Raw genomic sequence first — 13185 nt, 5'->3', positions numbered from 1 at the left:
TTTCTAAGAGTAATTCTGGCCAAATTTTCATGCACTCCCTCAGCCAAACTCCATTTGGATCTATTCAGGCAGGAATCTTAGTTCAGCTCCTTAACTTTCATAAGTGGAAACTGACACCAACTCATTATAAAACCTAAGTGGAAAAAAAAAACCCTCCTCTACCATTTTTATCTTCTTGTTTATAGATAATTCAACTAATAGGTATTTTTACTGGTCAAGTTGACATGGTTGTTTTCAGTTTTGGTTGTAATGACAAAAATCATACTAATTATCACAGGTATTGCTTGCCTCCCACAAGTGCACACCCTGCCTCCCTGCTAGAAAAATCCCAATTTGTACATTGGATCCACAATTTTCTCCTTTTTTTTTTTTTTAGGTGATGGAGTCTTGCCATGTTGCTCAGGCTGGTCTCAAATTCCTGGGCTAGAACAATCCTCCCACCTTGGCCTTCCCATGTGCTGGGATTACAGGAGTGAGCCACTGTGCCTGGCCAATATCCATACTTTTCACAAGATCTCGTGCTTGGAAAAGGTAGGCTCCAGCCCCAACTTTAAGGAGGGAATTACAACTGGTCTAGTCACAGGAACATGATTAAATTCTGTCAAGCAAAATGAATGTACGTGGAAGTCTGTGGGGAGGGTGGGAAGTGGGAAAGAACCTGGATCCTTGATCAAATCCCTGGGAAATAAAATTTTTCTCATTTCTTTAAACAATTAATATTGAGTTTTCAGTTCCCACATCTGAAAAAAGGATCCTAGAAGGCTCACAGAGCCTAACAGAGCCTAACAGATTAGTAAATTGACTACACACTTGTAAGCAGTTTGGCTGGAGCGAGAGGACATTAGGGAATTATGAAATATAATAACATCTTTCTTTCGAACTTGGTAATTCCTTTCAAAACAATGAATACAAAGTATGAAAATATCATTAGAGATTTCCAAAATCCATCTTAACATCTACTGAATTTGATACTTTACACGGTTGCATTTTAATTTCCTGTAGCAAATTATAATTCTCTTAACTCTTACAAAAATGATCTTTTCCCTATATTCTACCATAAGAATTTGTATACACATACATACATACACACACAGACACACATGCATACACCTTTTATACTACTTTGGCATAATATTGTTAGTTAATATAATAGTAAGTATAAATGTAAAAATCTAGCTTCTACTTTGTGGTTAAAATAATACAATTGGAAGGCCTCAAATGAGAATAAGAATATAGCAAATCAGAAATATTATGAGGTTCACAAATATGTAAATTTCATTTATTTTTGAAAAGCTCAGAAGTAAACAATCCTTAGTACCTGTAATGAGCTATTCATAATAAAGGGCAAACACCAAGACCAGTGCTATGTAGGATTCTGCTTCGTGTTTAGCTGCGACCCAGCTGTCCCATGCAACGTCCCAGATCCATCTGCTGGCAATCTGTGAGAGAAATTTTGTAAAGACTAACTTTAGATTGAACATATTAAGAAGTAATTTTCAAATCTACACTAGTTTTTAAAAAATGAATGCATCGGTATCTCAGAAATTATTTTTAAGACATAATTTGTCTGGTTTTCCCTTTCATAAAAAGCCTGGAGAATGACACCGCCCCAGCCCATCCTTCTTCTTTAATGGAGGCTGGCCTTTCTCTAAAACAGAGAGAGGTTCCCTTAGCTGTGTTTCCAGGGCCAGGAGCAGAAGGCCTCTGGGAATGGGGATGTAGTGGCTCTGCATACAGTATGACTCTGCCATGTAGTCCCTGACAAGGAAGTCTTCCCACCTTTTAAAGATTTTCAGCCAGAAAGTTTGTCAGGGCCTTGCCTTGAAATGTAGAAATGGCATTGACTGTACAAGTAGGCTGATATGGACAATTCTAACTCCTTTTCTCTGTGTACAAATCCATATGTGATCTGATTTCAGCCCTCTTCTTTGTGGAGGATCTAAAATGGCCCAAATTCCTTTTTTTTTTTTTTGAGACATAGTTTCACTCTTGTTTCCCAGGCTGTAGTGCAATGGCGTGATCTCGGCAAGTCATTATATGGCTACAAGTGCATCAGCGAGACCAGCAGAAAAGCCAAGTAGCTGACTCACAGAGAGTGAGCAAATACGTGGCTGTTGTTATAAGATACCAAGTTCTGGGGTGGTTTGTTGTGCAATAATATAAGCCGAAACATTCCCCCACTGCACATCATGCCACTCTCTACTACCTACTTGTTACGTATCAAGCACACGAAGTCATCCCTGCCTCAGGATCTTTGCACTTGAAGTTTTCTCTGCTTGGAACATCCTCCCTCCTCTTTGGTACAGCTGGTTCCTTCTTATCTGGACGTCAGAGGGTTCTCCCTTCTCTAAACAATCCCAAGTAGCCACTCTGCTACTCTATCATATCCCTACCTTAATGTTCTCTCTGTAGCACTTACCATCTAGAACATCCCTATTTCTTAAGTCTGTATGTCATATGTGGTGCAGCTTCTCTTCTCCATGGGAGCCAGAACGGTTCTTTCTTGCTGATTGTTCTCTCCCCAGTACCCCTCTGCCAGTCCAGGTCCCCCTCCTCATGCTTCATCATGCAGTCCACTCCTAAATGGAACCTCTACAGATTCTTCCAAATGCAATTTTTTCTCTCTTTTCTCTCCAACTCCCACATATTCCTCATCAACTCCTTAGATAATTACACAGCCTAGTGACATTATCTCTTTATTAATAAATAATTTAATAATTACCTTGCTGTTTATTGAGGGCTCTGTGCTGGTGATTATGTTAAGGATTTTAATATAGATAATTTCATTTAATCTTCACAACAGCTCTAGGAAGCCAGTTTTATCATCACCATTTTATAGATGAAGAAACTGTGCCAAGGTCACAGCCAGCAAGTGTTGCAGAGGCAATCTGACTCCAAAACCCAGACTGTTTACGTTATTCCTATCATTTTATTTCCTTAAATTCTAAATTGTGCTGCATTATCTCCTCAACTAGAGTAAAATCTCCTTGAGAATCATGGTCCATGTTTTATCATTCCTTGTATTTTCCTTAGTACCTAACACCCACTAGTGCCCAAAATAAATTTACTGGTTAATTAACTTAAATTACATTAAACTGTCAAAATTGATATGCTTAAGGAAGAGAATAGCAATGCAATTTAATAAATTATTACTACCAAATTGCTACTTCTAGGTTTGTACTTTTCTTTCTTTCTTTTTTTTTTTGAGATGGAGTCTTGCTCCGTTGCCCAGGCTGGAGTGTAGTAGAGCGATCTCAGGCCACTACAACCTCCGCCTCCCAGTTTCAAGAGAGTATCCTGCCTTATCTTCCCGAGTAGCTGGGAATACAGGGGCCCACCACCATGCCCAGCTAATTTTTGTATTTTTAGTAGAGATGGGGTTTCACCATGTTGGCCAGGCTGGTCTGAAACTCCTGACCTCAGGTGATCCACCCGCCTCAGCCTCCCAAAGTGCTGGGATTACAGGCATGAGCCAACACACCCAGCTGGTTTGTACTTCTCAAATAATTGACAGTGAAATAAATATATTTAACAACATGATGCTTTCTTTTGAAAGGTACCTCAGAATCTATGGAGTGCCCTTGAGTCATCACAATAAAAATCAAATCACTAGAGAGGAGATGCCTTATAGTTCTAATTGCTAGATCCTGTATCAGTGGGGTACTTACATTTATTGCTTGGCCAGTCTTTTGAATAAATAATACTTTTATAATGAACTTATAACGGTGGTACCCAAATTCTTTGACTGCTAACAGTATGTGGTCTGCCAATTCAAGTGACAAGTGAGAGAATACTTTATCATCATATTTGACATCTTTAAGACTTTCCTTTAAGAAAATTTAAGAAAAATACTTTTATTTCCAAACCAAATATTTTCTATATAAAAATTCAAGTAGAAAACATATCTAAATAATATATATAACTGTTTAAAAATAAATATATTCCTAACTAAATAATATTAAATACATTTTATGCTTACCTATTTCTGTAACAATTTTGAGGAATATTTATTGGGGTTTTCAAATTATATTCAATTACTTTTCATTATCGACACAAGCTGTAAGTTGTAATTTACTAGACTACTCTGCAAACAATTAATAGAGAGACACAGGAGATTTTCCAAAGACGACTTCTAGAAATTCTTAGGTAAAGGAAAGACACCTTTTAAAATTTATACATGTATTAAAATTCAGATTTTGGTTTTCTTATAGTGAAGATTACTTGGACTCAGAACCTGTACCATGTCACTGCCCTGCTCAGTGGGCTCACATTAAAACTACTTCTTTCCAACCCTCCCTTGTAGCCTCTCACTCCACTGATTTTTCTCTGGCCTCCAGGAAAGTGAAATCAAAGATTTCTAACTATGTTTATTAATAAATTAATGTTTAGCTTGAAGGAAATGGACATGGCTTGTGGGCTATAAAGCATTACTCTTTTTTACAAACCAGGAGCAGAACTGGACACCTAGCAGACAGACTACACATCTCTGATTAACTGACTTGTTGTGCTTGCACCAATGACACAATGCCTTCTGGTTGTAGTGACAACTGCATGAGCCAATTCCTGGAATAAATTTCTTTGTATATATACTCTCTGTTTCTCTGTAGAACCCTCATACAATACTGCTATCATATATATTTATCAACCTACTGTTAGTATCTGCTGGATTTTAGTTTCTACTGAATGAGCTTGGAATTTCTTCAGTGGCTCCATTCTATATGAATTAGCAAACTTTAATTTTGCCAGGGCACTCTTCCATTCTTTACCTATATCAGCAACTGAGTCATCAAAAGGAGGCTCTACATACTGAACATCGTGAATTGACTCTCTCAGTCTTTCTCTTAAAATCTGTGCATACTGGAGGAGAAAGAGAGAGGGAAGAGAGAAAGGGAGAAAGATTACTTTTTAAATTGTAAAATGATTTTTCAGATTAAAGAACCCTGTACAATGGGACAAGGCTCACACAAAGCTTGGAAATTTGTTAAACAGATTTCTACAATAATGTGGTTGCTAAATCCTAGATTTGCTCCTGGCTATCAATTTGGCAAAAAAAAAAAAAAAATAGGAATACTATTTATCCTTTTATCTATACTCACAAACATATACACACAAATTGCATGCATATATTTAGAATATCCATGGATGATCCACAGGAACTAGAAACAAGAGTGGCCTCCAGGGAGAGCAACTGAGTGGCTATGGGATGGAGATACAGGGAAAACCTTTCTTCCTCCCTACCCTGAGATTATGAAAATATTATCCTTCGTTGTCTTACAATTTTATTTTACTTCATTTACTCATTTTAAATAATATAATTATTTAGGTAGCACATTCATAAGTCTTAAGCTGAAAAGACACCAAAAGAGCATTGATTCGATATTTATCAGTTCATGCTTTTGACATGAAACATCCATTCTGTGACATCCAATATGCATTAATGAAATATTTGCTTAGTGTCCAATATGTCCCAGATAAATGCTCTAGCCTCTTAAGTTAAAGCAGTGAGCTTCATTTTATTAATAGCCAGGAATTTCTTTTTCTTGCCTAATTGCTTGGCTAGAACTTCCAATTCTATGTTGAAAAGAAGTGGCAAAAGTGGACATCCTTGCTTTGTTACTAATATTACAGGAAAAGCTTTCAGTCTTTCCCCATCGAGTATGATGTTTGCTGTACACTTTGTTGTTGTTGTTGTTGTTGAGACAGAGTCTTGCTCTGTCCTGGAGTACAATGGCACGATCTTGACTCACTGCAACCTCTGCCTCCCAGGTTCAAGCGATTCTTCTGCCTCAGCCTCCTCAGTAGCTGGGACTACAGGCACATGCCACCATGCCTAACTAATTTTTTTTCTTTTTTTGTATTTTTAGTAGAGACGGGGTTTCACTGTGTTAGCCAGGATGGTCTTGGTCTCCTGACCTCGTGATCTGCCCGCCTCGGCCTCCCAAAATGCTAGTATTACAGGTGTGAGCCACCACACCTGACATTTGCTGTGCAGTTTTCATATACAGCTTTTATTAGATTGAAGTAGTTTCCTCCTATTTCTAGTTTTTGGGGTGTTTTTATAATAAAAGAGTGTTGACTTTGACATATGCTTTTTCTTCATCAATTGAAATTTATCATGTGGTTTATTTCATTTAGTTAATATGGTGTATTACCTTGATCAATTTTCATACGCTGGACCATCCTTGCATTCCAGGAACAAATTTCACTTGGTCGTGGTGTCAAATCCTTTAAATAAAATGCTGAATTCAGTTTGCTAGTATTTTGTTGAGAATTTTTGCATCAGTGTTAATATATGATACAGGTCTGTAGTTTGCTTTTCTTGTAGTGTCTTTGCCTGCCTTTGGTATTAGGGTAATGCTGACTTCATAGAATGAGTTAGACAGTCTTCTCTCTGCTTTTATCTTCTCAAAGAGATTGTAATAATTGATATAACTTTTTCCTTAAATGCTTGGTAGAATTCACCAACAAAATCACCTGAACCTGGTGATTTCTGCTTTGGAAGGTTGTTATTGATTCAATTTTTAAAAACAGATATATGCTTATTCTGATTATCTATTTCTTTTTGTATGAGTTTTGGGAAATTGCATCTTTCAAGGAATTGGTCCATTTCATCTAGGTTATCAAATTTCTGGGCACAGAATTGTTCATAATATTCTGTTATTATATTTATGGTGTTCATGAAATTTCTAGCAATATCCTGAATTGCATTTCTGCTATTAGTAATTTGTGTCCTCTCTTTCTTAGTTAGCCTGGATAGAGGCTTATAGATTTTATTGATCTTTTCAAAGAAAAAGCTTTTGGTTTTGTTGGTACCTGATTTCAATTTCATCAATTTCTGCTATTATTTTTATTTTTTCTTTTCTTCTTGGATTTAATTTGTTCTTCTTTTTCTAGTTTCTTTGAGGCTTATTTTAGCTCTTTCTTCTTTTCTAATATATGCACACATTCAATACTACACATTTCCTTCCAAGCCCTGTTTTTGCTGCATTCTACAAATTTTGATATGTTTTCATTTTTATTTAGCTCAAAGTATTTTTTAAATTTCTTTTGAGGTTTCTTCTTTTGTTACAGTGTTTTTTGATGTCTAGCATTTCTTTCTAGTTCTTTCTTAGGATTTCCATTTCTATGCTTACATTGCTCATCTGTTCTTGCATGCTCTTTTATCAACTACAGCCCTTTAATATATTAATCATAGTTACTTAAATTCTGATAATTCCAAAATCCCTGCCATGTCTGGTTCTGCTGCTCACTCTGTGTGTTTGTTGTTGTTTTTAGTACGCCTAATTTTTTTCTTGAAAGACAGACATGATTCACCAGGTAAAGAAACTGATGTAAGCAAAAGAAACTACCAACAGAGTGAATGGGCAACCTACAGAATAGGAGAACATTTTTGAAATCTACTCATCTGACAAAGGGCTAATATCCAGAACCTACAAAGAACTCAAACAAATTTACAAGAAAGAAACAACCCCATCAAAAAGTGGGCAAAGGATATGAACAGACACTTCTCAAAAGAAGACATTTAGTGCAGCCAACAGACACATGAAAATATGCTCATCATCACTTGCCATCAGAGAAATGCAAATCAAAACCACAATGAGATACCATCTCACACCAGTTAGAATGGCGATCATTAAAAAGTCAGGAAACAACAGGTGCTGGAGAGGATGTGGAGAAATAGGAACGCTTTCACACTGTTGGTGGGACTGTAAACTAGTTCAACCATTGTGGAAGACGGTGTGGTGATTCCTCAAGGATCTAGAACTAGAAATACCATTTGACCCAGCAATCCCCTTACTGGGTATATACCCAAAGGATTATAAATCATGCTGCTATAAAGACACATGCACATGTATGTTTATTATGGCACTATTCACAATAGCAAAGACTTGGAACCAACCCAAATGTCCATCAATGACAGACTGGATTAAGAAAATGTGGCACATATACACCATGGAATACTATGCAGTCATAAAAAAGGATGAGTTCATGTCCTTTGTAGGGACATGGAAGCAGCTGGAAACCATCATTGTCAGCAAACTATCGCAGAACAGAAAACCGAACACCGCATGTTCTCACTCATAGGTTGGAACTGAACAATGAGATCACTTGGACACAGGAAGGGGAACATCACATACCGGGGCTCTTTGTGGGGTGGGGAGGGGGGAGGGATAGCATTAGGAGATATACCTAATGTAAATGACGAGTTAATAGGTGCAGCACACCAACATGGCACATGTGTACATATGTAACAAACCTGCACATTGTGCACATGTACCCTAGAACTTAAAGTATAATAAAAAAAAATTTTTAAAAAGAAACTGCCGTAACGAGGCCTCTAGTAACATGCTCGTGATGTATTTGCGGAGAGGAAGCATTCCATAGTTGTATGACTAGGTATTTTGGTGAACCTGTGCTTCTGGATTGTGAACTTCACAAACGTTTCTGAGTTTTCTGTTTTTTCCCCTACTTGCTTAAGTCACACAGGATGGCTAAGGAGGGCTGGAGTGAGGTCACAGAGCAAACTGCTGCTTGTCACTCTACTTTTGGGGGCAGCAGTTTGTCCTGTGACCTCACTTCTCTTACGGATCTAAGAAGAGTTAATTTTTTCAGTTTGTTCAGCTTTTTACTTGTTAGGACATAGTAGGGACTTTAAGCCCCTCACACGCAGAACAAGAAGCTGGAAGTCTTACCTTTGTGTTTTGAATGATATTTTAGCTGATTATAGAATTCTAGGTTGATAGTTATTTTGAGTTCTTAAAGATGATGCTTGAATGTCTTCTGTCTTGCATTGTTTCTGAGAAGTACGCTGTCATTTTGTCTGTTTCTATGTATGTAACATTCCTTTGTTCTAGTTGCCTTTAAATTTTAAATCACTGGTTTCAATTTTATTATTGCATGTCTTGGCATTTTTTTTCACGTGTCTTGTGCTTGGAGTTCACTGAGCCTCAGATTTGTGGGTTTACAGTTTTCAACAAATTTAGAAATTTCTCATTCCTTATTTCTTCAAATACTTTTTGTCTGTCCTCTCTCACCTCATTTGGGGACTCAAATTACAAGAACATTAGGCTACTTTAAGTTCTGTCAAAGCTCATTGACATCTTGTAATATTTTTTCAGCATCCTTCCCCAATTTCTATGTCTCTAAATGTCCTTTCTTCTGCACTGAATCTGTGTTAATGCCATTTAGTGTATTTTCATTCCTGACATAGTATTTTTCATCTACAGAAATCTGAGTTGAATTTAACATGCTCAGTCTTTCTCTACACTCTTAAATATATGGAATGTAATTATAATAACTTCATATGATTTACTTTGATGAAAACTAATAACTCTCTTTAACTACTTTAGTGTCTGTTTATATTAATTCTATTTTGTGTAATTTCTGGGCTGATTTTACTGTGTCTTCAATTTTGAACTTTATTTTCCTGCTTCTATGTAGGTCTATTAGTATTTAGAGACCAGACAGTGTGAATTTTACCTTCTTACAGGCTGGATATTTTTGTATTCCTAAGACTCTTGAGCTTTCTTCTAGAACAAAGACATTTGGAAACAGTTTAATCCTCTTGAGCCTTGGCTTCTCAACCTTGATAAGCCAGATCAAAGAACTCATTCTCTATTTTTCCCACTACTAAGGCAATGCACTTCTTAGCACACTAACCAAAGCCCTGTATTTTTCATGGTTTTCCACTTTTTCTGGTGGGAACATGCCCAAGGATATTTTTATTCCTTTTGGGTGATTCCTTCTCCACCTCCACTCTCTACCTTTGGTGAGAACTTTCCTCACCAGATGCACTGCTGCACTAAGCTGAATACTCTGAGAAACGCTCTGTAGGTCTTTGGGGCAGCCCTGTCCTAATACTCTGCTCTTCAGTCTCATGCTATCTTGGCTTCCCAGGCTCCCAACTCCTTTTGAACTAAAGGAGGTCTTTCCTTGTGTTGTGGCCTGGAAAATCTCACCAGGCAATTAAGGTGGGGGCAATGTTGGGGCTTACCTTACCTATTTCTCATCTCTTGGAGATCACTCTCGTCCTGTTTGACACCCAGATCAATGGAAACAACTGCTCCACACATTTTTGCGTTACTTTAAGTCGTTTCTGGTAAGAATTACTCCATATTGGCCGAGAGTACAAGTCCCTCACCAGAAATAAATCTCCTGTTGTAATCATCTGTCAGGCTTCTGTGTCTTAATTGCAGAAGCAGCATTATTAACTCCCTAAACCTCTTAAAAACAAAATTATTTTGTTTTTGTTTATTAAGAGAATGCTTCTCTAGGGTAGTGATTGGAACCTTCCTTTCCTCCACAGTATACTCAAGGGATGCAACTACGTAGTATCATTAACAGCGGCTTTCAACTGCAATGATTCTTAAGGAAATGGGGCATTCATGTGTGAACTGAAAATAGCCATTAATGCTTCTAATAAGCTGAAAATTTACATCTGTACAATTTCTCCTTTGTGTATAATATTGGCTGTCTGACTTGCTATACTTATTAAGAGTATTTTATTCCTTTTATTAAGAATCTTTTCAATCTTTTTTAAATTGGGAATAGGCTTTAAATATGATCAACTTTCTGGCATCTAATAATACCTGAGTTCCTACTGATGTAGCATTTCCTTATATTGAGCCTACATATAGCCCGAAAATAAAATGAGCTTGGGCATGAGCTATTACTTTTATTTCTACATGCCACATGCTAGCGTTTAAGATTTTTTTCTTTTTTTTTTTCTGAGACGGAGTCTCACTCTGTCGCCCAGGCTGGAGTGCAGTGGCATGATCTCGGCTCACTGCAACTTCCTCCTTCTGGGTTCAAGCAATTCTTGTGCCTCAGCCTCCCTGAGTAGCTGGGATTACAGGCGCCCACCACCACACTGGCTAATTTTTGTATTTTTAGCAGAGATGGGGTTTTGGCCTCATGGCCAGGCTGGTTTCGAACTCCTGACCTCAGGTGATCCACCTGCCTTGGCCTCCCAAAGTGGTGGGATTACAGGCATGGGCCGCTGTGCTCGGTTGTATTTAAGATTTTCAAATGCATGTGCACAAGTGAGAACAGTTAAGCTTTCCATTTTTAGTAATCTACTTGGCATTTTGTTAACCTTTGATCTCAACAACAGGAACTCATTCTTGTTAAGCCAAAGTATAATTTATTGGAAAGATACAGTTTACATAACAGCAAAGAAGGCTGATGAACCAGATTCATAAAGACACATGGAGCACTTTAGCTTCTCATCTTCAATGTGAATAAACCTCAATCATTTCATTTGCATTATTTCAAAGAATTCATCTAATTAGCTTAGTTTGGGTCTCATTCTCATTAAAAAGTTAAGGAAAGTAGCTGACAATCTCACCAAAGCTCTGTGCAATTGCAGATGAGTTAATTCTCTAAAAGTTAACTGAGATGCTACCACTAGAAAAAAGGAAATGGAGGCAAGACATATAAAATCAAGAGATGGTCATATTGATTAAACAGTATGTCTAAAATTTTCCTATGCTCCAAAATAGGGAAATTAACAGCTACCTTAAATTAGAAATGACTAACTGCAGTTTCCTCACGTACATTTAGTGAGCATGTAGAATCCTCAATTTCTTCCCAAGTATTGTTCTATTCAAATTTCTCACCTCTAAAAGACTCAACTTTAAAGACAGCTATAATTGATGACATCCATATCAAATAAGCAATAATTACTTTGGTCCATGTCACCTCACTCCCAGATTTTAACCTATATACCAGGTGCACCTATGTGTCTCTTGAGTTCAGGCTCACTGAATTTTAAAGACCACTTCAGACCTCAAATAGGCAGTAAGTTTATAAAAGCCACCCTTGTCTGCCTCAATATATAGAAATTTTTCTTTACTGTTGGTGACTTATCTGTTATTCAGACTCATTGCCAAACGAACAGCATCGTGTTTGGGAGTGTGAAGTTTTAAGTCCAATCGATTTAGGTTTCTAGCCTTGCTCTGCTCTTTTTCTTAGCTGTGTAATCTTGGCCTGTTTACTTTTCCTCCTTTAGTTCGTTCTCTTCTCTGTAAAATGTAGACACCAAGGAAACATTATTAGAACCTGAAATTTCGCCATTACTTATTTTGAGAATTCTCTTTTTGAGAGTAATCTTAAAATGTTTTAGGGTCTTCAAAAAATTGTTTTGCCTGTCATCTCTGACTTCATCCTATTATAGGTCCATGAAGTAAGTATGAAGAGAAACCAGTACAGGCCAAGTGGACCGAGTACCAGCATACAGGTTCTGGTCCCAGCTCTATCATTACAGCTTTGTATCCTTGGGCAAACTAGTATCAATAAAAGATGGAGTCCTAATACATTAACGGTTTTCAAAGCCTAATCATATAGAAAGACCTGTCTTATACCACCAATACAACTGAATAATTACCCTTTCCATCAATATCAGACAATAAATTTTGGACAGAATATTTTCAACTTAAGTTTTTTTCTCCTGTACATTCTTCAAAGATCCAGACTGCTGATGTTTTAAAAACCCAAAACACGGCACTATTCTTCCTGGTTTATCAAAAAAATTTTTAATACAGCATACGCTCATTTTTCGCTAGCAAAACTGCTTATAATGGCACTAAATACACTAACATACTGTGTTTTAGTACGAAGCAATAATTAATACTCAGAGTCTTCTCAGAAAATCCGCAAGCTGAGTAAATCTGAAAAGAAGATCTTGTAACCACCCTTCCAATCGACTTATGTAGGGTTCTACGGCCCTAATTAAGAAACAAGAAAACTTTAGCACTCAAGTCCAAAGGGGACTGCCCAACTCAGTCTCAGGCTTCAATTTTGCATCTGGGGAAAAAACACTAAAGGGAAATGCTGCCTTCTTGGCTCTGGGGGTGGTGACGGGAGCTGGGCCCACTGAGGAGCGATTTTAATTAAAGGGTCGGACAAAGCCGTCTTGGGCCCCTAGCAGTCTCCGCACTCACTGCCTCCTTCTCGAACATGCTAGGCCTCCTCTCTTTCCTAGGCGTCACCGGCGCCTGCTGAGAGGTCTGGTTCGGGGTCTGGATGGGGCTCGACTTCAGGCCTCGGCCTCGCTTCTCCATCTCGCTCTGTTCCCCAAGACTCCCACCGCCTCGCCTCCGCCGACCGTCAAACGCCTCAGCAGCTCCCGCGAGAGCGGAAGTCTCACACCTGCGTCTGGTACGGTCGGAAGTGCCCGCTAGGGCT

The 13185-nt window shown here is 37.9% G+C and overlaps 1 protein-coding gene across 1 annotated transcript; it reads right to left on the bottom strand.

The window, feature by feature from the left end:
• Nucleotides 1-1260: 1260 nt before the first annotated feature.
• Nucleotides 1261-13177, bottom strand: TCTE3 (t-complex-associated-testis-expressed 3). The gene is made up of 4 exons (XM_011934921.1): nt 12942-13177; nt 4651-4857; nt 3669-3827; nt 1261-1439 (listed from the first exon to the last, which is right to left on the bottom strand). The coding sequence occupies exons 1-4, from the start codon at nt 13059-13061 to the stop codon at nt 1329-1331; spliced, it is 597 nt and encodes a 198-aa protein (XP_011790311.1). The 5' UTR covers nt 13062-13177; the 3' UTR covers nt 1261-1328.
• Between the last annotated feature and the right edge of the window lie 8 nt (nt 13178-13185).

This window comes from Colobus angolensis, unplaced genomic scaffold, assembly GCF_000951035.1.
Source record: "Colobus angolensis palliatus isolate OR3802 unplaced genomic scaffold, Cang.pa_1.0 Scaffold14, whole genome shotgun sequence".
Taxonomy (NCBI): Eukaryota; Metazoa; Chordata; class Mammalia; order Primates; family Cercopithecidae; genus Colobus; species Colobus angolensis.
This window is presented reverse-complemented; position numbering and strand designations above follow the sequence as displayed.

Excerpts from the sequence above, each read along its gene's own strand:
- TCTE3 (XM_011934921.1), bottom strand. The coding sequence starts at position 13,061 with ATGGAGAAGCGAGGCCGAGGCCTGAAGTCGAGCCCCATCCAGACCCCG. Across the intron at positions 4,858-12,941 it reads GCATGTTCGAGAAGGAGGCA|TATGCACAGATTTTAAGAGA; the intron begins GTGAGTGCGGAG and ends TTTCTCCTCCAG. Across the intron at positions 1,440-3,668 it reads AGACTGGCCAAGCAATAAAT|ATTGCCAGCAGATGGATCTG; the intron begins GTAAGTACCCCA and ends TTTCTCTCACAG.